This window comes from Dendrobates tinctorius, unplaced genomic scaffold (genome assembly GCF_039654945.1).
Source record: "Dendrobates tinctorius isolate UK_male_01 unplaced genomic scaffold, ASM3965494v1 ptg000138l, whole genome shotgun sequence".
NCBI classification, from domain to species: domain Eukaryota; kingdom Metazoa; phylum Chordata; class Amphibia; order Anura; family Dendrobatidae; genus Dendrobates; species Dendrobates tinctorius.
In genome coordinates, this window is record NW_027361806.1 from 14,729,073 (window position 1) to 14,754,836 (window position 25,764).

Below are 25,764 nucleotides of genomic sequence, written 5' to 3' on the forward strand. Positions count from 1 at the left end.
GCTCCATACACCTCAACCAGCTCAGCTGCTGCTGATAGTATCCTGGACGTCTCCTGCCTGCCAGCTGTTTCCAACATTCCACCTGCCTGTTTGCAGTCTCCCGGAAGTCTCCCACCTGCTAGCAGTTCCCAGCATCCTGCCTGCGGTCTCCAGGACGTCTCTTGCCTGCTAGAAGTTTCCAGCATCCTGCCTGTGGTCTCCAGGACGTCTCTTGCCTGCTAGCAGTTCCCAGCATCCTGCCTGCGGTCTCCAGGACGTCTCTTGCCTGCTAGCAGTTTCCAGCATCCTGCCTGTGGTCTCCTGAACGTCTCCTGCCTGCATGCGGTTTACCAGATCCCGCCTGCCTGCCTGTGGTCTCCTGGATGTCTCCTGCCTGCCAGCGGTTACCAGCACTGTACCTGCTATGTTCTATACGTCCTGCGAACCTCCTACCTGCCGGCATCCTTGGCTGTACTTCTGAGCCTTATAAATTTTTTTAGAATAATGTTTGTAAAGTGCTGTGGAACTAATGGCGCTATATAAATGAGTAAAATAAAATAAACAAAAAAAAATGGACAGCCCCTTTAAGTAGCTTACAGATTCCTAGATTGCCTACAATGAACAGTTACCGACTTGTGAGATGTGACAGTTTCCTTTCCTTGCTGATTGTTTCCATTTCCCACGATTGTTACATTTGTTGTTTATTTACAGAACCCTTGTTTATGGTGTGCGGGGAGCGCGGCTGCCATCAGCGCTGGTGGCCGCCAGGTGTCGCTGCGCGCTCTGCTGCTCTGAGTTCTGCAGAGAGTTTGGAAAGTGACAAGTGAAGGGGGGCTGAAAAAGTTTCGGCAGAGGAGGCAGAGAGCAGCAGCAGCAGCAGCAGCTCCGACCTCTCAGAGCCTCCGGAAAGGAGCACAAGCTCTGGCTCCGTGCACTTCATCAGCAGAGAGGAGCTGTGCTGCCCCAGGAGCTCTGCAAACTGCCTACACCCAAGAGGGGGCATCCCAGGGGCAACAGGGACCCGCAGCCAGGCTCTGAGGAGGATCTCTAGCAGAATCCCAGGGATGTACCCGGGCAGACAGCGGCGGGGATGCGCCTGGTGCTCACTGCTGCTCATTGCTGTGCTGGACATTGGCATGGGGGGACACAGGAGTCAAGGTAGGACCTGTACCCCAATCATGGCAGGGAGGAGGGGGGCTGCTGGGATGCCAGGGTCTGGGGTAAAGATTCCTCTACAGTCTGTGTCTGGAAATCTCCATACAAGGGTCAGTCATATGATGGAGCAGGGATGGGGGCTGCCTGGCCACTAGCATGGAAGGGGGCAGTCATGTGATGGGGTCACTTATCTATAACTCTATAGTAACAGGGGCAGTCATGTGATGGGGGCACTCATCTATAACTCTATAGTAATGGGGCAGTCATGTGAAAGGGTCACTTACTTATCTATAGTAAAGGGGGCAGTCATGTGATGGGGGGCACTTATCTATAACTCTATAGTAATGGGGCAGTCATGTGAAGGGGTCACTTACCTATAGTAATGGGGGCAGTCATGTGATGGGGGCACTCATCTATAACTCTATAGTAATGGGGGCAGTCATGTGAAGGGGTCATTTACTTATTTATAGTAATGGGGCAGTTATGTGATGTGGAGCACTTATCTATAGTAAAGGGGGCAGTCATGTGATGGGGGCACTTACCTATAGTAATGGGGCAGTCATGTGATGGGGGCACTTATCTATAACTCTATAGTAATGGGGCAGTCATGTGAAGGGGTCACTTACCTATAGTAATAGGGGCAGTCATGTGATGGGGGGCACTTATCTATAACTCTATAGTAATGGGGCAGTCATGTGAAGGGGTCACTTACCTATAGTAATGGGGGCAGTCATGTGATGGGGGCACTCATCTATAACTCTATAGTAATGGGGCAGTCATGTGAAGGGGTCACTTACCTATAGTAATGGGGGCAGTCATGTGATGGGGGGCACTTATCTATAACTCTATAGTAATGGGGCAGTCATGTGAAGGGGTCACTTACCTATAGTAATGGGGGCAGTCATGTGATGGGGGCACTCATCTATAACTATAGTAATGGGGGCAGTCATGTGAAGGGGTCATTTACTTATTTATAGTAATGGGGCAGTTATGTGATGTGGAGCACTTATCTATAGTAAAGGGGGCAGTCATGTGATGGGGGCACTTACCTATAGTAATGGGGCAGTCATGTGATGGGGGCACTTATCTATAACTCTATAGTAATGGGGCAGTCATGTGAAGGGGTCACTTACCTATAGTAATAGGGGCAGTCATGTGATGGGGGGCACTTATCTATAACTCTATAGTAATGGGGCAGTCATGTGAAGGGGTCACTTACCTATAGTAATGGGGGCAGTCATGTGATGGGGGGCACTTATCTATAACTCTATAGTAATGGGGCAGTCATGTGAAGGGGTCACTTACCTATAGTAATGGGGGCAGTCATGTGATGGGGGGCACTTATCTATAACTCTATAGTAATGGGGCAGTCATGTGAAGGGGTCACTTACCTATAGTAATGGGGGCAGTCATGTGATGGGGGCACTTACCTATAGTAATGGGGCAGTCATGTGATGGGGGCACTCATCTATAACTCTATAGTAATGGGGGCAGTCATGTGAAGGGGTCATTTACTTATTTATAGTAATGGGGCAGTTATGTGATGTGGAGCACTTATCTATAGTAAAGGGGGCAGTCATGTGATGGGATCACTTATCTATAGGAAATGGGACAGTTATGTGAAGGGGTCACTTATTTATAGTAAAGGGGCAGTCATATGATAGGGCACTGATTTATCCATAGGAAAGGGGCAGTTATGTGATGGGGTCACTTACTTATCTATAGTAAAGGGAGCAGTCATGTGATGAGGTTTATTGGTTTGTTCATCTGATAATCACAATCAGAGGGACTTCTATACTAAAGGGGTCGGTCCTATAATAGGATAAGTGGGGGTCACTGATACATAGTAATGGACAGTCCTATGTGTTTAGGGGATCATTTATAGGATTGCGCATGTTGGGGTCAGTCATATATGGAAATGATGAGTGCTATAATAAAGGAGTCATGTGATTGGGCATGTGCCGTATGTGCGGGGGGCTGCTCACATCTAGCAGTGGGCACTGTGTTCCGACCTTACAGTCGCCCTGAGGCTCCAGGATTCATTGAATATGTCTATGGAATTCCTGTAATAGGTGTACAAGGTGTCATGTGATTTCTGTATCTGGCGCTGAGGATACGTTTGCACTTTTGGGGTGAGGCCGGCTCCTGGGCTGAAGAGCTTACAATCTATTGGGCGAGGGCTGCGGCTGTTGGTCCAGTGCAGCCAGTGATGGACGCTGCTTCTCCTGTGGCCACTATTGTATCCGCCGAATCTACGATTTTTTTTTATCAAGTTCCTCAATGTTTTGCAATCTGTGAGACATAAGTAACAGTATGGCGACTGATATCCGAGCCCCCTTAAAACCAATATTCGGACCGCCATGTTTCCTGACAACTTTCTTCTCGCCCATCTGTCTTCTGCAGGTTATTTGTTATTTGCTTTAACACAGATGATGACAGACGCAGCGTCCCTGTGTCCTGGGGGTCCGGGAGGTACAAGCCCCCAGACGCCTTCTTCCAGCAGCAGATATTTATAATCGTCCATGTGCTTTTCATCTGCTCCAGTCTGAACAGTGGTGACAGAGACAGATAGAGGGGATCCGGCGGCGCAGGACGGTTGTCAGCAGGAACATGGCAGATAACCTTCAGGGATACATGGCGGCTAATGAGGAGGGTGATGGAGGGGCTGAAGTTGACCCCATTGTAATGCGGAGTTAATGGGGCTGGCATGGATCTGGGGAAAAGCTAATAGGAAGATCTCAGGCATTTCTTCTGGCCCTACAGGGGGTAAAGAGTCACAAAGAGGCCGGTGTGACCCTGCTGGGGTGGCCATTGAAGGCTGTCGCATTAATCTGCATGAGATGACAGAGCATGGCACAGCTGCCGGGGCCGGGCACACATGCCAGCCCATTACACCAGCTTCTGTCAGACTGGCGTGATGATCCTTGCATCCACAACAGAGTTCGCTGACCAGAAACTTTAGATTTCTCACTTTTTCCTCTTCTCTATCTTCTCAAGAGAAGATCCCAACCTGGTGCCCCGACTGCATCACCACCCAGATGCCACCCCTAATACTCTGCCCTGAGTGCCACCCAGTGCCCCCCAAATCCTGTCCTGGAGAGAGAAAAGTGACAAACCTATAACCACCCCAAAATACTATGACCATACAGATAGTGCCCCATAAATGACAGTGCCACACGTAGGAGCCCAGCGGCGGGGCCAGAAGAAAGAGGGTCCCTGTGCCAGAACAGACCCCTCATTGTGTCTGTCACAGGACCTGCTGGCTGATTAGAAGGTGGCCCCCTTACTTCTCAGGGCCCTGGTTGTACCAATGATATGTCCGCCCCTGTAGTGGCCCCAACAATGATGGTGCCAAGTATTAGTGCCCCCCAAATTACCCTGCTAAATAGATAGTGCCCCCGGTAGTGCCGTTCAAAAATAATTTTGCCCTCAGTCAGTGCCCATATTGTGCCCACCATATTATTGTTCCAACTGGAATGCCCCTATAGTACCTAGAAGTGTTCCACCAACAGTAAGTATCCACTGTGAAGTGCCCCCCAAAATGGAGCGTCACAGTATCAGTGTCCCGAATAATAAATGTCCACTTACTGCCTCTCAGATAATATTTCCATTTAGTCCACCCCAAAGTGTACACCTGTGTCCCCCAGGTATTTTTTTTGCAGATTGTCCCCCTAATGTCAAGCTGAGTTCGGACCAACAGTGTCCCCCCCAAAATAACTTGTTAGTATAATGCTCCCAAAGTTTTCTTGACTTTACAAGTGATCCCCCCCAAAAAAAAAATTGTATTAGAGCAAAGTAACACCACTAAAAGTGCCCCAAAGTGTTTAGCCAAGTGCCCCCCCCAGAAGTAGATCCGTGCTTAACCCTGCACACATTCATCAGATTATGGGGGTCCGAATCCAGGCAACTTTCCCAATCAGTTTTTTAAAATGTATCTTGTCATTTGCTGCTCATGACGCCGTCCCCTGCTGCAGAGGTGGCCAAATCACCCGCGCCCAGATAACCGCAAGGCGGGCAGGGTTGGAGAAGCCCCTGATATCCTGTGCCGGTGCGGTAATGGTTTTTACCCAGAGTCAGATCTAACCTAGGGCAACCTCCCAGACCGGATCCCAGTAATTGATCTTTTATATGACATCTGCGCCCCCCTGCGCCCCCACACTGCCCCCTCATTCCTAAACACAGGGCAGAATTTATGTTATGGGATTGTCCATGTGCTAAGTTGTATGGCTGCGCTAATCCCGCTGTTTATGACACGTCAGGGTAAAACATACAGCCGGTGATTGATCGCAGCCGCAGTGTATACCTGCCGCTCTGATGGGACCTTTTTTTATTTTTTTTTCTCCTGTATTTGGGATTTTTTTTTTTTTTTAAGAAATTGCAGTTTTTACTTCTTCAGGAGATAAGTTATCTGGGGAGATACTGTGTGAATGGAGAACACACAGGGGCGCCGCTTATCTGTCCACTTCTGACCAATGACCTTTGTTTAGGCGCCTGATTAATGGCCGGATCCTTAGTAATAAGTGGCCCTCTGATAGCTGACCCCTAACAAGGCGGTGAGGACGGGTCCCTGCCACTGTGCGGAACAGGAAAATTAGGAAAAGCCAAATGCAACATCGGCGAATATTTATTCTGTGTATTATTCCCCCATATCGTATCATCTCCCCCGATATTGGAGAGGTCTCCTGTATCTTTATAGAGGATGGTGGCGATATTGCAGCAACTGCCTGTGTGCTGGGTGACGAAGGTTTCACAGGAACGTGTTGGTCACCTTGCAAGTGCAATGCATATTAGGCACAGATAGTGCTGTCTCCTTGTCTCTTCCTGTAAATGAAGTAGGTTCATAGATAGTACTCCGCAAATGAGGTAGGTACAGAAAGTACTGCCTACCTGCCTCTTCCTGTGAATGATGAAGTCTTTATATAAATTACACGGGCACTGTATGTGACTACCTCTCTATAAAGGAAATAGGCACAGATACTACCAACTCCTTGTTTTTTAGCATAAATTATGAAGGTATACTACTTTACCTTTTCTCTATATAAATGATGTAGGCACAGATAGTACCGCATCTGTGTCTCTCTGTATAAATCATGTAGATCTAGATAGTACTTCCTTCCTGTCTATGTAAATGATGCAGACACAGATAGTACTGCCTCCCTGTCTCTCTATATAAATTAATTAGATAGGGTAGTACTTCCTTCCTGTCTCTTTATATAAATGATTTAGGTACAGGTAGCACTGTCTCCCTGAAACAATGATGTAGCTACACATAGTACTCCCTTCCAATCTCTCTGAATAAATTATGTAGCTACAGATAATACTTCCTTCTTGTCTCTCTTTTTTTAAATGATGTAGGCACAGATAGTACTGCCTCCATGTCTCTTTATATAAATGTACAGATACTACTGCTTCCCTGTCTCTCTATATACATGAATCAGGTAGGATAGTACTTCCTTCTTTTCTCTCCATATAAATTGTCTAGGTACAGATAGTACTTCCTTCCTGTCTCTCTATGTAAATTATATAGGCACAGATAGCACTGCCTCCTTGTCTTTCTGTGTAAATGATGTATCTACAGATAGCACTGCCTTCTTGTCTATATAAATGATGTAACTACAGATAGACAGGACAGAAGTACTAACTATAGTTATATAAATTACATAGAGAGACAGGAAGTACTATGTAAACGATGTAGGCACAGATAGTACTGCCTCCCTGTCTTTCCATATAAATGTAGCTACAGATAGTACTGCCTCCCTGTCTTTCCATATAAATGTAGCTACAGATAGTACTGCCTCCCTGTCTTTCCATATAAATGTAGCTACAGATAGTACTGCCTCCCTGTCTTTCCATATAAATGTAGCTACAGATAGTACTGCCTCCCTGTCTTTCCATATAAATGTAGCTACAGATAGTACTGCCTCCCTGTCTTTCCATATGGATGATGTAAGTGCAGATAGTAATTCCTTCCTTTCTCTCTATGTAAATTTAGGCACAGATAGTGCTGCCTCCCTATCTCTCTATATAAATTATGTCACTACAGACAGTACTGCCTAACTTACTTTTTATATAAATGATGTAGGTTCAGGTAATTTTGCCGCCCTGTCGCTATACAACTGATGTGGTCACAGATAGTGTTGCCTCTTTGTCTCTCTCTCTAAATTATGTAGACAGGAGGGAAAGTAAACAGGCAGGCTGTGGTCCCGCTGACATGGGTGTATAGAGAAGAACACTCCACAGTTACGGTGTGCAGACCCCTGCTCCCCCTGCACCCACCCCTGGGAGATGTACCCCAGGTTTGGAGTATGGATCTATGCACACTAGCGCCAATGTTCTCCTTGAAGGGAGGAAAATAGAGTGAGTGACCTTATCAGGCCGGGATCACACTTGCGGGAAACTCGCACGAGTCTTGCACCTCAATATCCGGCACTCGGACCGGAGCGTTGCGCTGCATAGAAATACATGCAGTGCCGGCGGCAGTGCCGGGTATTGAGGTGTAAGACTCGTGCGAGTTTCTCGCAAGTGTGACCCCGGCCTTATAAAATGCGTTCAAATTACATTTCCAGTTTCAAAATGAAAACGAATAAAAGTTTAGTGAATCGTTTCTTTTTATGCTGCAGAATTCTGATTGCCGTCATAGGGCAGCAATATATAATGCATAGAACCAGGACGGTTCCCAGGGCTGAGCCGTGAATGGTGATGGACATCGCCTAATGTGACACCTCAGGGTTGGGTCGTCACCAGACGGGGCTGTTTGCACGGATGGGGCACTGCGTCTGCTCTCAGCCTAATCTAATTTAATGAGGTGTAGTTGGGTTGAGTAAATATCAGATAAAGAGTCACACGGTTAATTATCGCTCATTAATACCTGCTGATAATCGGGGTGGGGTGGGGGGTTGGTGTACACATAGAAATCCATACGTCAGAACTCTGCCTAAACCCAGACGGCAATAAAACATAATTGCCTCCATTACGCATCTGTACATCATAGTGTGCGGACACCGGCAGGAAAATAGGACGTGCCGCTGCCACGAGGCTCGGCTTTTATAGAAGTGTCCTTCATATGGTGGTCACCTGTCACCACTTTTTGGACTATGAATAAAATCTAAGGCAATGATGTGAGTCGCCTGTTTGTGCCTACGCTGCCAGCATTTATGGGAAACCACCATAAGGTAGCCCACCACTCCAAACAAAGCTGCAAAGCTGTGCCCTGCAGATGGGAGCGGTGCGGTGGTATTTTTTTGCCACTCTTTGCTTCTGTTGTTTGGACACTATGGCCCCCACAATTCATCAAAATGTAAAACACCTTGAAATGTAGCAAAAATTTTCTGCAACCAAAAGTTGTGTAAACATTTTGCAACTTTTGGGGTTTTATCCCAGTTCTGGCAAAGTAAGAGGAGTTGGGGTGGGACGGGTGGTGGAGAAGGCCACCAGGCAAATTAAAGTGGCATAAATTATACCAGAAATATCCACAGCCCCTGGAGGGAGTAACACTTCTGGTGAGGTGCTCAGCACTTATAAGATGCACCTTATTCCTTAAGGCAGGGTTCATGTAGCGTTTGTCCTGACGTTCTGTGGCTCCGTCGGGGCTTATGTCCGAACCTCCGCAAAACGGGATTTGGGCATATATACGGAGGGGGTGATTGACTATAATGATGCAGACGGAGCCACAGTGTGCTCTGTCGTGCTTAATTTTCAGCTGTATGCATCTATTGGAGGTGGATAGCAAGTATTGAGAAGGCACTGTATGTACTGAATGCAAAGGTACTGTATGGCACTTTTGTAAGGGTACTCCATGACACTGTTGTGAGGGCAGTCCATGGCAGTATTGTGAAGGTATTGTATAGGACGGTACTGTATGGCACTATTAGGCTGGGATCCCACTTGCGAGAAACTCACACGAGTCTCACATCTTAATATCCGGCACTGCCGCTGGCACTTGGACCGGAGCGCTCAGCTACATAGAAATACATGCAGCCGCACACTCCGGTCCCGATTGCCGGCGGCAGTGCCGGATATTGAAGTGCGAGACTCATGTGAGTTTCTCGCAAGTGGGATCCCGGCCTTATAAAGGTAATTCATGGCTGTATTGTGAAGGTACTGTATGGCAGTATTGTGAGGGTACTGCATGGCACTATTGTGAAGATACTGTATGGCAATATTGTGAAGGTACAGCATGGCAGTATTGTGAAGGTACTGTATGGCAATATTGTGAAGATACTGTATGGCAGTATTGTGAAGGTACTGTATGGCAATATTGTGAAGGTACTGCATGGCACAATGTGATGGTACTGTATGGCAGTATTGTGAAGGTATTGCATGGCTGTATTATGAAGGTACTGTATGGCAGTATTATGAAGGTACTGTATGGCAGTATTGTGAATATACTGTATGGCAGTATTGTGAATATACTGTATGGCAGTATTGTGAAGATACTGTATGGCAATATTGTGAAGATACTGTATGGCAGTATTGTGAAGGTACTGCATGGCGGTATTGTGAAGGTACTGTATGGCAGTATTGTGAAGATACTGCATGGTGGTATTGTGAAGATACTGCATGGTGGTATTGTGAAGGTACTGCATGGTGGTATTGTGAAGATACTGCATGGTGGTATTGTGAAGGTACTGCATGGTGGTATTGTGAAGGTACTGCATGGTGGTATTGTGAAGGTACTGTATGGCAGTATTGTGAAGATACTGCATGGTGGTATTGTGAAGATACTGTATGGCAGTATTGTGAAGGTACTGTATGGCAGCATTGTGAAGGTACTGTATGGTGGTATTGTGAAGGTACTGCATGGCAGTATTGTGAAGATACTGTATGGCAGTATTGTGAAGGTACTGTATGGCAGCATTGTGAAGGTACTGTATGGCAGTATTGTGAAGGTACTGCATGGTGGTATTGTGAAGGTACTGCATGGCAGTATTGTGAAGATACTGTATGGCAGTATTGTGAAGGTACTGTATGGCAGCATTGTGAAGGTACTGTATGGCGGTATTGTGAAGGTACTGCATGGCAGTATTGTGAAGATACTGTATGGCAGCATTGTGAAGGTACTGTATGGCAGCATTGTGAAGGTACTGTAAGGCAGTATTGTGAGGGTACTGCATGGCACAATGTGATGGTACTGTATGGCAGTATTGTGAAGGTATTGCATGGCTGTATTATGAAGGTACTGTATGGCAGTATTGTGAAGATACTGCATGGTGGTATTGTGAAGATACTGTATGGCAGTATTGTGAAGGTACTGTATGGCAGTATTGTGAAGATACTGTATGGCAGTATTGTGAAGGTACTGTATGGTGGTATTGTGAAGGTACTGCATGGTGGTATTGTGAAGGTACTGTATGGCAGTATTGTGAAGGTACTGCATGGTGGTATTGTGAAGGTACTCAAGGCACAATGTGAAGGTACTGTATACTGTGAGACACTAATATGAAGAGAACTTTTCATTGATATTAATAGTTTTGTGCATATTTGGGGCTGTTTTCTAGGCACTATATGTTACCGCAAGGTGGTTCCTATGTGGCCCAATATGAAGCAGGAAGGCACAGTATAGCATTATTATATATTGTGTGGCACTATGGTGCAATTATTTGTGTTGTTTGCTCCTCTCTAGGTACATTGTTTCAGCAGTATATCACTGCTAGGTGTTTCCTTCATGGTCTTGTTATGTAGCGTAGGTTGTGCAGTGTTGTAGAGGAACTGTATGGCGCTCTTGTGATGGCATTGTATGGCACTATTGTCTGCTTAGTAACAGTATATATATAGCTTCATAGCAATGTTCGGCCCTACTACGTAGACATTTTAGGACTGTTTGCTATATTTCTATGTCCTCATTCATGCGTCCGTGTTTAAACGCGTATGTGAAAGAAAGGTACCGGAGTCATCAGTGTTTGGTCCCTGTGTCCGTTTTCATCATTGTGTCCTCAGTGTTTTTCACGACTGGATCGATAAATATATTACAAAGCTTCTCCCAGACTTTGCAATGTTTAACACGTACAGCAGACGCACCGTACACTGACGCCCTCCGTGGGCTGTGTTTTTCAAGGACCCATAGACTCGTATTGGCCCTATTCATCCATGAAACTGGCAAGAAACAGACGGGTGAGATTTCCACTGTGAACAGCACCATAGATTATAAAGGGTACATGCAGCGTCTGTGAAAAAAACGGATGTAACATGGATGTGCGAATGAGGCCAAAGGCACTGATTAATACTGTGTGTAGGAAATGGCAATATTATACAAGACCTGTCGTGAAGGTACTGATTGCAGTGGGTAGCACTGTACACGGTGGCTCAGTGGTTAGCACTGTATACGGTGTCTTAGTGGTTAGCACTGTACACGGTGGCTCAGTGGTTAGCACTGTACACGGTGGCTCAGTGGTTAGCACTGTATACGGTGTCTCAGTGGTTAGCACTGTACACGGTGGCTCAGTGGTTAGCACTGTACACGGTGGCTCAGTGGTTAGCACTGTATACGGTGGCTCAGTGGTTAGCACTGTACACGGTGTCTCAGTGGTTAGCACTGTACACTGTGGCTCAGTGGTTAGCACTGTATACGGTGGCTCAGTGGTTAGCACTGTACACGGTGTCTCAGTGGTTAACACTGTACACGGTGTCTCAGTGGTTAGCACTGTACATGGTGGCTCAGTGGTTAGCACTGTACACGGTGGCTCAGTGGCTAGCACTGTATACAGTGGCTCAGTGGTTAGCACTGTACACAGTGGCTCAGTGGTTAGCACTGTATACGGTGTCTCAGTGGTTAGCACTGTATACGGTGTCTCAGTGGTTAGCACTGTATACGGTGTCTCAGTGGTTAGCACTGTACACGGTGTCTCAGTGGTTAGCACTGTACACGGTGTCTCAGTGGTTAGCACTGTATACGGTGGCTCAGTGGTTAGCACTGTACACGGTGTCTCGGTTAGCACTGTACACGGTGTCTCAGTGGTTAGCACTGTACATGGTGGCTCAGTGGTTAGCACTGTACACGGTGGCTCAGTGGCTAGCACTGTATACAGTGGCTCAGTGGTTAGCACTGTACACAGTGGCTCAGTGGTTAGCACTGTATACGGTGTCTCAGTGGTTAGCACTGTATACGGTGTCTCAGTGGTTAGCACTGTATACAGTGGCTCAGTGGTTAGCACTGTATACAGTGTCTCAGTGGTTAGCACTGTATACAGTGTCTCAGTGGTTAGCACTGTATACGGTGTCTCAGTGGTTAGCACTGTATACGGTGTCTCAGTGGTTAGCACTGTATACGGCGTCTCAGTGGTTAGCACTGTATACGGTGTCTCAGTGGTTAGCACTGTATACGGTGGCTCAATGGTTAGCACTGTATACGGTGGCTCAATGGTTAGCACTATACACGGTGGCTCAATGGTTAGCACTGTTTTCAACAGGCTCATTATCATCAGCGGCAGGATTACAATGACTGATTACACCTCTATGCACAGTTGATAATACAGGATCCACCAATCACAAAAAATGATATCACAGCTCACCTCCTCCTCCTGTACAATGACTGATAACACGTTGATACACAGTAGATAGCACAGGATCCACCATTCACAATAGGTGATGTTACAGCTCACTTCCTCCTCCTGTACAATGACTGATAACACCTCTATATACAGTAGATAACACAGGATCCACCATTCACAATAGGTGATGTCACAGCTCACCTCCTCCACAATGACTGATAACACCTCTATATACAGTTGATAACACAGGATCCACCAGTCACAGAAATTGATATCACAGCTCATCTCCTCCTGTACAATGACTGATAACACTTCTATGCACAGTTGATAATACAGGATCCACTGATCACAATAGGTGATATCACAGCTCACCTCCTCCTCCTGTAGAATGACTGATAACACCTCTATATAGAGTAGAAAACACAGGATCCACCATTCACAATAAGTGATATCACAGCTCACCTCCTCCTCCTGTACAATAACTGATAACGCTAAATACAGTAGAAAACACAGGATCCAACAATCACAATAGGTGATGTCACAGCTCACCTCCTCCTCCTCCTGTACAATGGATGATAACACAGGATCCACCAATCACAACAGCTGATGTTGCAACTTCTCTTTCCCATCACAATGACATTTGCACACGCTCATTAGATGCTTCAATACATAAGAGGAGTTTGTTAGACTATAAAAGCCCCAGTGGCCAAGGAAAATAGTCAGATTTCTATTTTCTTATTCTAAATAAAGATTATGATATGGAAAAAATAAATATTGTAAAAACAAATTTACTTGAAAACCTGATGTAACAATAGGTTTTTTTATGATAATGACTTCCCTATAAGAATGACAGCAAGTGGAGATCTTCAGAACAGTAAGGAACTGGAACACTAATTATAGGAGAAAGTTGCAGAACTTTTCATTCTGGAAGCATGCTACAATTTCTCATGCCCTGCAAACTTTTATTTGTTTATTACAGTGGAGGCAAAAAAAAAGCACCAGAGCCTCCGTGTGTGAATATCTCCTTTATCAGGCAGGACAATATGGAGTCATGTCTCCATTGGCGCTGGTGTATGGCGGCTGCGATCACTCTGGGATCCTTCTGTGGATTGTGGCAGCGGTCGTGGTCCGGAGAATGAAGCAGGTCTGGCCCGTTGATGACTGCCATGCATCTTATGGCGCAGACTGAAAGAAAGCCGCACATTTTACTCTCCGCATGTCAACTCGCACTAAATAAACAAAGGCTTGGGACGGAACAATTGCCCCTTTATGGACGGAGTGGGCCGCCGTGCTCCCCTGTCCTATGTTGTGTCTTACTCACTGCCCGTCCTGCTCTGTTTTTCCACCTAAATGGACCTGAAGTTACCCGCAAACTGTAAAAATAAACTCCTGTGTCGCCTCAAAATTACATTTGCAGAACGAAAAAGCACAATAGTATTTTGTGTTCACCTTATGAGATCTCGACGTAGTCTTTAGATTGGCCAGGTGGCGCTACGTCGGGGTTTTGACAACTGCGGTGGGACTACAAGTACCAGAAGGTCAGTTGTCCAAGTATAATGAAACGCTTAGCCGTGTTTTTTGAATGGTAAATGAAGACAATGGACTGACTACTTCATTGGCCACTGCAAATAGTGCAAACACAGTATAAGACGCTCTGTAATACATTTTATCAGGGAATTTTGCTTTATCAACCATTTTTTTCTCCTCTACTCATCTTCTGAACTCATCATTCAAGATGGACTGCCAGCTAACTGAGCGATCAGATTACTAATTCCTATAGAAGGGTGTGGAGTGGAGAGTGGTTGGAGCTAGATTCACAGCTTCCATGATCAGTACTGCTGTATGCTCTCCATGTTGCTGCTTTTTAGTAAGTGTTTATTTCACTCCAGAGCTGGATTCACAGCTACTCTTCCCTGTACTGTTCCATAATGCTCTCCATGCTGCTGCTTTCTAGTAAGTGTTTATCTCACTCCAGAGCTGGATTCACAGCTACACTGCTAAATTCTGTTGTATAATGTTCATCATGTTCTTCCTGCTGCTGCTTTCTAGCCAATATTTATCTTACTCCAGAGCTGGATTCATATTTAACACTGCTCATGACTGATGCATAATATTCTCCATGATGTTCCTTTAAAGCCAATGTTTAGCTCACTGCAGAGGTTTTTTTTTCACGGCTACGCTATTCAGTGCTGTTGTATAATGTTCTCCATACTGTTGCTTTCAACATGTAGGGGTTTAGTAAACAGGTCAAAGCAGTGTCGGACTGGGGTGCCAAGGGCTCACCAGTAACATTGACTTTGGGGGCCCATTTTCACCTGCATACAAATATTACACTACCCTCATTCACAAATTTATCTATATCTCTATATAATAATAAACTGTGTAGTTTGGTTAATGAGGGATGAGATGCTGCTTTTATCTGTACAGAGTGAATCAAGTGAATTAAGCCAAGCACTGCCCATATAGTGGGGTTGGGGGCCCAGATCTACACAGGGGCCCACAGGGGATTCCCCTGCTACCTTGTGGGTCAGTCCGAACTTGGGTCAAAGATGGAAATCTTCTGATAACCTTTAAGGGATATTTAATTGGTTACCTGAACAACTAGAGGCAAATCACATTTACATTACAGGACCACTAGAAAAAAGTCTGAGGGTTTAGGTGCATGAAACCGGGACTGAAAAAGCACCAATGAGAAAACGTCTATGTTATGCCCCGCCCCTGAGGATCGTGCAATAGACAGAACACATTGTATCAGTTTTACTTGGAGCTTTTCTTTCATTTCAATAAGTAGATTTACTTCAGATTGCACGGATCATATTTATATTTCAGGGACATGACCGTCATTTTGTTTTAGAACTATTACACAACATATAATAAACTTGTGAGTGGCATTTTTCTTTTGTAGACGTGCCCCCCAAAAATATGCATTCCCCCTATCCTAAACAACTTAAACAAAGGATACTTTATGCCTGCCAAAGTTCAGGACCGCACTTGAAGTTTTTTAGTAGGCCATTCTAGGGGCGCTATTGTGCCTTCTAGTCATCTAATGTTAGGATCCCTGTATACTATAATGTGAAGGAAAAGCTTTATCTTGACAACAGGTTACCTAGAAAATAGGTAGAGAAAAATTCCTGTACTCTGATGTTGATATTTATGAAAATTTCACTATGAAATGGCCACTAGGTGGCAGTGTTCTGTAACAATTTATATTGTGAGAAAGGGATTAATACAGTATGTTCCAGGATTTTATAGCACATCCTCTCTTATGGGCAATCTCTGAAACCATAATTGTGCTGAAATAGTGGTTTTATGACATTTAAAGGCACAGTACGGCTACAGTACGTGGGTGTGTAGCATTGTCTCCGGTAAATGAATAGCTGCAGCCACAGAATTACACATAACATGTAATCTATTATTTTACAAGCTGAGCCTGTGCCTAAAAGCACTGTTGTAAGAAAAATCAAAATTACAGGAAACTCCTAAGTACGAGGACGTAGGCAGCTCTGGGAATATAGATCCCTTAATGAGTTAATGTCCTTATTAAGCACAGACACAAAGCCTTTTATCATTAAGACGTTATTACATGACCCAGCAGAGATCATGGGACCCTTCCTAGTTATTACTGAGCCTTCCACATTCTCTTCCCAAAGGCGTGTTGTTTTCCGAGACTGTGAGGTCGGGGCCGCAAAAGGCTATAGAGAGAAATCTGCAGCGGGTCGTATTCCTAGGGACAAATAATTATCTGTGGGGTTTAGAAAACATCAAAAATGTTTTAAAAGATTATCACTTCTTATTAAAAATCGTCTCTGTTCTCAAAAACAGAAATACTTATTAATTCTATAGTTTACTGCTTGTTGCCTTAGTTATTGGCCACCTCTGCAGTCTTATCAGAAGTGGTCAGTCTCGTAGGCGAGAAACGCAGCGCTTACAAGCTCTTCAGTGCTCCTATGCCGCTGCAAAGGCAAAACTGCCTGTGCTTGAAGCCCGGGAAGCTCACCATTTGAGCCCGCCGCACTGCTCTGCAACTGGTCCGAACTGTCAATCATCAGGACTGCCCTCTGTTAAGCAGGAAATTGGGAGACCGGTTGGACGGGCACTCTTCAAAATAGAAGAGAACAACTCTTAAGATTTCTGCTTGCTGTCAGTGAACTCAAACATGTATTTCTGTAGAGGCCACAATTGGATCCAGTCTAGATGATTTTCTGTCTAATGCATTGTAACAAACCTTTAGGATAGGAGAGCGTTCGTGCCATCCTACAGAAGATTTTCTAGTTGCTCATGCATTGGGAAAAAATGGCCAAATTCTGCTTTGGAGCTTTAGCCTAGTTTTCTCTTTGGATTGATAGTTTGCTTCAATGTATCAGTCTGGAATCAACATTGTTTACCAAATACTTTCTAGACTGGATACAAACAAAGCTTCTGCTTTGAGTAGAGCAAAAAGATTTGAAAAAAAATATTGCAGAACCCCCCTGGTACTCCGCCAGCACCTCTTTCTATTCGTAGGCACGGCGCCACGTCATCATTGTGGTTTTGACAAATACATGACGTGGCGCCGTGCCTTCTAATCAGAAGAGGCGCCAGGATCGATATAGGACGAGGTTCGCAGGGCTCTGGTCCGGCAGCCACATCGATTTTTTGCTCAACTCTATCTGCTGGTAAAGTTTTCTCTCTCTAGGTGTCCATATTCACTGACAGCAAGCAGAGTCATCAATATATTCCCCGTTCTCATAGTAGTCTCTTCCATTAGGACTTTGCTCCAAATATATAGAGAAGTCTGCCTGAGAATTCCTATGAATGATACATTACTAATCACCGCCCGGATCATTGCCAACGAAAGTATTTTTGCAGATGGCGACATTGGAGAGCGAAGTAGTAAAAGCACTTGACCTTTTTGAGGCGTTACCCACCAGGGGTAATGATCCCCGTATATTTGGGCGTCTTTTTCTTTTTCTCAGGTGTCTTAGTCAGTGTATGGTTTTCTTGAAAGATCCCATTGTACATGTTTATTTTTCCGTTCTCTATTGTTCCGCGACCATCACTGCCAAGCGCATCGTCCATAAAGGACGCGGTGTTTAATATGATATCATGTCCGAGCGTTTGTGCCGTTCTGTTTCCGTGTCACAAATCATTACCGTCAAAAAGCTAAAATCCTCTCCACCCTCCCGTCTTCTATTTGGAAGAGATTTTATGCGGGAAATCTGCACCGCGCTCCTGACACGTCTGCGATCCATTCTCTTCCCTCTCGGAGAAGATTTCCTGCGGTTTCGAACGAGAAAATATAACATTTTCAAATCTCACATTTTCTTATGAATAACATTTAAATCACAAATTAGATCAGGCTGAGGTTTGGCCGTCCGGGGCCGGGAGAAAGTGGTTTCTGCAGAATTGCAGGATGGACCGAATGGAAAGAGAGATATTGTTTGCAGAATTAAAGTCAAAGAGTAAAGGGCAAGACTGTGCTGAAGGGTTTTAGGATCTTGGGTTGGGTTGGTGACAATAGGTTAGGAAACCAGAAATCTTATTATTCGTGACATTAAAGCTGTGTTCACACAAGTTTTTCAAACAGAAACTGCTCCTTTAGGGGAGTTTTCCTTTTACTGGTGCATCTACTGAAGTTGTTTTGAAATTGGAACAGTTTTTTTTTTTTTGCACACTTTTCAGTAGACACTGTCTAGTTTGGAGAAGTTTCTTCAGAATCCTTTGCAAAGAAGTGACATGAACTTTTATTAAGTGTTTTTCAAAACCTCTTCGTGAAAAAAAAAATTCTAAAAATATTCTTCATATGAACAGAAAAGTGAATTTCTCATAAAAAAGAAAAAGTGTGTTCACACTGAGTGTTTTTTTTAAAGTTTGTGAAGCAGAAACCGACCCTGACGTTCTCCAAATCTTCCCCAACTACTCAAAACTCCTCAAAAACTTGGGAGTTTCTGCAGTGAAGATCCACCACAAAGACTCGGTGTGAACACATCCGTAGGGTATGTGCACACGACATCTTTTACACTCAGATGCGTCGGGGAGAAAACGCCAGCAGTGTTTTTTTTTCTGAAGCGACTTCTTTGGCGCCTGTTCAGCTGACTTTTGATGCTTTTTTTGTGGCTTTGGAAACCAGAGGGGATTAATAAAAAAGCACAAAAGACTGAATATGTGAACAATGAGTTGTTTTTACATTGCAGTGCACATGTTCATTCATTTTTGCATTTACTTAGTGTGTTTTCAGGTGGTTGACGGAGTGGAGCCTTCTGAAAAAAACGTTATGTTCACATACCCTAAAAAGAGTTTTCAAAAATTTTGGAGGATGATTTTGGTGAAGATCAGCGAAAAAAATTTAAAAAAAAAAACTCTGTGTGAAGATAGATTTTTCTTACGATGAAACCCATATAGTACATACCGTAAAGAGAAGAAAAAATTAATCGCCCTTTTTTTGTCACCGCAGCTCCCGCTAAAAAGCAATAAAAATCAATTCAAATGTTGTATATACCCCGAAATAGAAGCAGACCAAGAAAAAGTATATGCAACAACTATAGGGATCACCACCAATATTTATAATACAAAAATATATATTTTATTTAATTTCAGCAAACATTACATACAAACACATGGTTAAAAACAATTAAAAAAGTCTGTACAAAAGCAGACATTAGAAAGTGAACAAAGAAAATTGGGTCATAATCACATACAATTCAATATTTAAGGTTCCAAAACCCCAAACAAAATACAAAAGTGCAAGTGCTCATGAATTAATGAGGTCCCACTACATATAGATATATATTATTATATTTCAATATTTCAAATACTGATACCTGTATGCATGCCGTGTACAAATAAATACTATCATAGACATACAAAATGTACTAGGCGCATTTATTTAATCATGGAATCGTAGAGTTGGAAGGGACCTCCTGCGCCATCTGGTCCAACACCCTGCTCAAAGCAGGATTCGCTAAATCATCCCAGTCAGATGTCTGTCCAGCCTCTGTTTGAAGACTTCCATTGAAGGAGAACTCACCACTTCTTGTGGCAGCTTGTTCCACTCATTGATCACTCTAACTGTCAAAAAGTTTTTTCTAATATCTAATCTGTGTCTCCTCCCATTCAGTTTCATCCCATTGCTTCTAGTCTTTCCTTGTGCAAATTAAAATAAAGTTGATCCTTCTACAATGTGACAGCCCTTTAGATATTTGTAGACAGCTATTAAGTCTCCTCTCAGTCTTCTCTTTTGCAAACTAAACAATCCCAAATCCTGCAACCTTTCCTCATAAGACAGGGTTTGCAGACCGGTCACCATTCTGGTTGCTCTTTTCTGAACTTGCTCCAGTTTGTTGATGTCTTTTTTAAAATGTGGTGCCCAAAACTGGACACAATATTCCAGATGAGGTCTGACCAAAGAGGAGTAGAGGGAAGTAATGACTTCACGTGATCTAGACTGTATGCTTCTGTTAATACATCCTAGAATTGCATTTGCCTTTTTTGCTGCTGCATCACACTGTTGACTCATATTCAGTCTGTGATCTATTAGTATACCCAAGTCTTTTTCACATGTGCTGTTACTTAGCCCCATTCCTCCCATTCTGTATATGCTTTTTCATTTTTATTGCCCAGATGTAGTACTTTACATTTTTCCCTGTTAAAAACCACTCTGTTAGTTGCTGCCCACTTCTCCAGTTTATTTATATCTTTTTGAATCCTCTCTCTCTCTTCTCTAGTATTAGCTATCCCTCCTAGCTTTGTGTCATCAGCAAATTTAATCAGTTTACCCTCAATTCCTTCATCTAAATCGTTGATAAAGATGTTGAACAATACAGGGCCCAGGACAGAACCCTGTGGTACCCCACTTGAGACATTCTTCCAACTGGATGTGCAGCCATTTACGACCACTCTTTGGGTCCGATCACTAAGCCAGTTATGAATCCACCTAACAGTTGCCTTGTCCATTCCATACTTAGTCATTTTTTCAATAAGGATTGTATGAGATACTTTGTCAAATGCTTTGCTGAAGTCAAGATATACTGTATCTTCAGCATTTCCTTGATCCACCCAATCAGTGATTCCGTCATAGAAGGAAATTAAGTTAGTCTGACATGACTTATTAGTTACAAACCCATGCTGACTCTGTTTAATCACTTCATTCTTATCCAGGTATTGACATACATGTTGTTTAATAATTTGTTCAAAGATCTTTCCTGGTATAGAAGGCAGACTCACCGGCCTATAGTTGCCTGGGTCCACCTTCTTCCCCTTTTTGAAGATAGGAACAACATTTGCTCTTCTCCAGTCTTCTGGGACTTCTCCTGTTCTCCAAGAATTTTCAAAGATTATGGAGAGGGGTTCAAAAATTTCTTCTGCTATCTCCTTCAGTATTCTGGGGTGTAATTCATCTGGACCTGGAGACTTGAATTCATTTAGGTTAGCTAAGTGTTTCCTCACTATCTTTCTGTTTATAGATATCCTGGATTCTTCTATTCCCTTAATAGGACAGTGAAGAACAGTTGATGTTACATTTCCTTTCTGAGAGAAAACAGATGCAAAATAGGAATTTAAAAGTTCGTCCTTCTCAACATCCTGTCTTACCATTTCATCATTTTCATCCCGTAAAAATCCTATAGCATCTTTGACTTTTCTTTTACTTTTGACATATCCCTAAAATCCTTTATTATTGCTTTTGACATCTCTTGCAAGCCTCAATTCATTGTCAGCTTTAGATAATCTGATTTGTGCCCTGCAGGTTCTGCAGACAGCATTATATTCTTCTTTAGATATGCCTCCCTCTTTCCATTTTATAAACATTTTTTTCTTCCTTTTTAGCATGTGCTTAAGTTCTGTGTTCATCCATCCTGGCTTCCTTAAATGCTTCCTATTCTTCCCTCTTTTCGGAATTGTTAACAATTGTGCTTTGAGAATTTCATTTTTCAAGATTTCCCATCCTTCCTGGACATTTTTGTCTTTAAGGATATCCAGCCATTGGATCCCTCCAATTCTCTTTCTGAATCCCTTAAAATCTGCCTTTCTGAAATCTAACCTTGACGTCTGAGTCTTCACAGGTCTTCCTCCTCTAGTTATCCAAAATTCTAAAATAGCATGGTCGCTACCTCCTAGGGTCCCAGCCACTTTTACCTCCTCAACCATTTCCTCCCTGTTTATAAGGATTAGATCCAAGGTAGCAGATCCCCTTATTTTCTCCCCTACCTTTTGGAAGATAAAGTTGTCAGCAAAAGAGGATAAGAATTTCCTTGACCTGTTAGTTTTGCCTGAGAGAGATTCTCAACAAATGTCTGGATAGTTGAAATCTCCCATGACAACTATGTCATATTTTTTGGAGAACTTGGCCATTTGATACATAAAGAGTTCATCCATATCTTCAGCTTGCACAGGCGGCCTGTAGTAAATGCCTACAATGGTGTCCTTTCCATTGTTCGGTCCTTGTATTCTTACCCAAACAGTTTCCACAGAACCCCCAGTCTCTGAAGCTTGGATCTCTGTGCAGATATACGCGTTTCTAACATACAATGCGACACCTCCTCCTCATTTATCAAGTCTGTTTCTTGCAAATAAGTTGTGTCCTTCTAGTCTTGTATTCCAATCATGTGTATTGTCCCACCAAGTTTCAGTGATTCCAATGACATCATATTTCTTTTCCTGTGTTAGTAGTTCCAATTCTCCTTGTTTGTTGCCCATGCTTTGTGCATTAGTATAGAAACATTTTAGTTTGTGATAGGTTTCTCTTTCTCCAATATTTTTATTAATTAGATTCTTTTGTCTTTGTTCTTCCTTTCCACTTCTAATAGCAGAGTTCTCAATAGCATTTCTCAGGTGTATGGCTTTTTCTGGTCTTTTGCTTCCCTTCCCATGTTGTTCTAGTTTTATATATATTTTTGTATTTTAAATATTGGTGGTGATCCCTATAGTTGTTGCATATACTTTTTCTTGGTCTGCTTCCATATAGTCTTGTATGCATTGGGAGATCCCACATACGATATTATTTGAGATGGTGCCCGTTTACCCCATTGTTTTTTATATACCCCGAAATAGCATCAATAAAAAATACAAATCACCCTGCAAAAAACAAGCCATAAAAGCCCCATCAACAGAAAAATAATAATAATTATGTCTGTAATAAGAAAACTCTAGAAAAAAAAATTACGGAATAACGTTTTATTTTTCAATCAGAATTTTTTTTTCCTGTTTTTCAGTACATTGTATGATCAAATGAGCAGTGTCTATCAAAACTACAATAAAGCAAGCCCTCGCACGGCTACGTAGATGGAATCAATAGATGAGGCTCCTGGAAGAAGGGGGAGGCAAAAAAAGAGCAAAAATGAAGAATAGTGTTTCATGAAGGAATTAAACGGATTGACAAATGGGTGTCAATGGGTCAAATGGGTGTCAATGGACAAATGGGTGTCTCCCAACTTAGGTGATCGCAAAGAGCGCGTTCCTACATTATGACAAGACATTGATTTCCATAGGAGATGTGTGATACCTCATGTCTCCTGTGGGAGCGCTGTTGGGGGGAAATAATACCATAGAGTTCTGTGCTGACCGAAGTTGTGCTAGGTAAAACTGTAGGAAGATGTAATATGGACTCTAAAGGGCATAAATCTGAAATTTATGGTGCGGAAAGAACACTTTACATGGGACAGAAATGGTGAATCAAAAATATGTCCCAAAAGTCATGTGGTTTCTGTCACTTTCCTCTGAGTGGGAACGGTCTGGAATTAATAACGCCATCAACTTTAATTTCTGATCAATTCCTTTTTTTATATATAAAAAAACCCCCTAAAAACTAAAAATATAAAGCCAGAAACTTCCCGGCCTATGAAAAGGCCGCTGCCTCCAGGGTCCCCCCGGGTCTGCCGCAATCACTTGGTCCGATACACACTACAACGTGCGGGTCAGCGGGGACTGAATCTGTACCAGCCCCGACCCCCATGTGCCCAGGACATTAAAAGAGGGTGCACAGGTCATGTGTGAGGCTGGACGGGTCACTGACTGACGGGTCCTGTCATCCGCACACTTCATCCGTGACCCTGCGCCCCCAGCTCGGCCCCCGGGGCAGCCAGGCATCAGCTTATGGACATTCAAAGAAATACCCCGGGGCTCCTATAATGGCCGCCATGTGAGGTAAAGTCTAGGAGGGAAAATACAAGAAATATCTCTAGAAATAGAAATAATTCCACAAATACAATAATACGATAATATATGTAATGTATATAATAATATATATGCGGAAATGTGAGGTTGATGGCGCGTCTATCGATCGATCGATGTATAAGAAAGAAAATAGAAAAAAATAAAGAACCATCAGCTTTATATGAAAAAAAAAAAAAAAAAGCAAACGGGGCGGAAAACTTCCCGGGAAAAGCACAACCTGAATAGTAAATGCAAAAAATGGAAGCGGCGCTCCAGAAATAATGCAGATTATGGGACTTTTAATGGTCCATGTGGCGACGTTTCTGTTTGTAGTATGAACCTTTCTCAAGCCTTAAGGTTCACACTATGAACCATTAAAGTCCTATAATTTGCGCTAGTTTGGAAGTACTGATTCCATTCTTTGTATTTATCTAGATATCTATCTACAAAAAAAAACTGACCAGCACCTCCGAACAGAAAGCAAGTGTGAACAGAAGCGAACCGCTGTGACTGTATAATACATAAACGAAAGAACACAGCCGCCTCTGTAAGAGCTAATATGTCTGCAAACACTGAATATAGGGAGTTTATACTGCATCACTGCTACATAGAATATACAGTGGGTACGGAAATTATTCACACCCCTTCAAGTTTTACACTCTTTGTTTCATTGCAGCCATTTCATAAATTAAAGAAAGTTCTTTTTTTTTCTCATTAATGTACAATCTGCACCCCATCTTGACTGAAAAAAAAACAGAAATGTAGAAATTTTTGCAAATTTATTAAAAAAAGAAAAACCAAAATATCACATGGTCATAAGTATTCAGACCCTTTGCTCAGACACTCGTATGTAAGTCACATGCTGTCCATTTCCTTGTGATCCTCCTTGAGATGGTTCTACTCCTTCATTGGAGTCCAGCTGTGTAATTAAACTGATAGGACTTGATTAGTAAAGGCGCACACCTGTCTATATAAGACCTCACAGCTCACAGTGCATGTCAGACCAAATGAGAATCATGAGGTCAAAGGAACTGGCCAAAGAGCTCAGAGACAGGCTGTGGCAAGGCACAGATCTGGTCAAGGTTAGAAAAGAATGTCTGCAGTACTCAAGGTTCCTAAGAGCACAGTGGCCTCCATAATCCTTAAATGGAAGAAGTTTGGGACCACCAGAAGTCTTCCTAGACCTGCCTGTCCAGCCAAACTGAGCAATCGTGGGAGAAGAGCCTTGGCGAGAGAGGTAAAGAAGAACCCTAAGATCACTGTGGCTGAGCTCCACAGATGCAGTAGGGAGATGGGAGAAAGTTCCACAAAGTCAACTATCACTGCAGCCCTCCACCAGTCAGGTCTTTATGGGAGAGTGGCCCGACAGAAGCCTCTCCTCAGTGCCAGACATTTGAAAGCCCACACAGAGTTTGCTAAAAAAATACATGAAGGACTCCCAGACTATGAGAAATAATATTCTCTGGTCTGAGGATACGAAAATAGAACTTTTTGGTGATAATTCTAAGTGGTATGTGTGGAGAAAACCAGGCACTGCTCATCACCTGCCCAATACAATCCCAACAGTGAAACATGGAGGTGGCAGCATCATGCTATGGGGACGTTTTTCAGCTGCAGGGACAGGACGACCGGTTGCATTTGAAGGAAACATGAATGCGGCCAAGTACAGAGATATCCTGGATGAAAACCTCTTCCAGAGTGCTCTGGACCTCAGACTTGGCTGAAGGTTCACCTTCCAACAAGACAATGACCCTAAGCACACAGCTAAAATAACAAAGGAGTGGCTTCAGAACAACTCTGTGACCAATCCTGACTGGCCCAGCCAGATTCCTGACCTAAACCCAGAGAGACCTGAAAATGGCTGTCCACCAACGTTCACCATCCAACCTGACGGAACTGGAGAGGATCTGCAAGGAAGAATGGCAGAGGATCCCCAAATCCAGGGGTGAAAAACTTGTGGCATCATTCCCAAGAAGACTCATGGCTGTACTAGCTCAAAAGGTGCGTCTACTCAATA

General features: G+C 43.5%; 1 protein-coding gene across 1 annotated transcript in view; it reads left to right on the top strand.

Moving 5' to 3' along the window:
• Nucleotides 1-732: 732 nt before the first annotated feature.
• Nucleotides 733-25,764, top strand: part of ROR1 (receptor tyrosine kinase like orphan receptor 1) — a 285,614-nt gene continuing 260,582 nt past the window's right edge. The window contains exon 1 of the mRNA XM_073544682.1: nucleotides 733-1,137. Within this exon, the coding sequence (XP_073400783.1) occupies nucleotides 1,044-1,137 (94 nt within the window). The 5' untranslated portion in view covers nucleotides 733-1,043. The remainder of the gene's footprint in view (nucleotides 1,138-25,764) is intronic.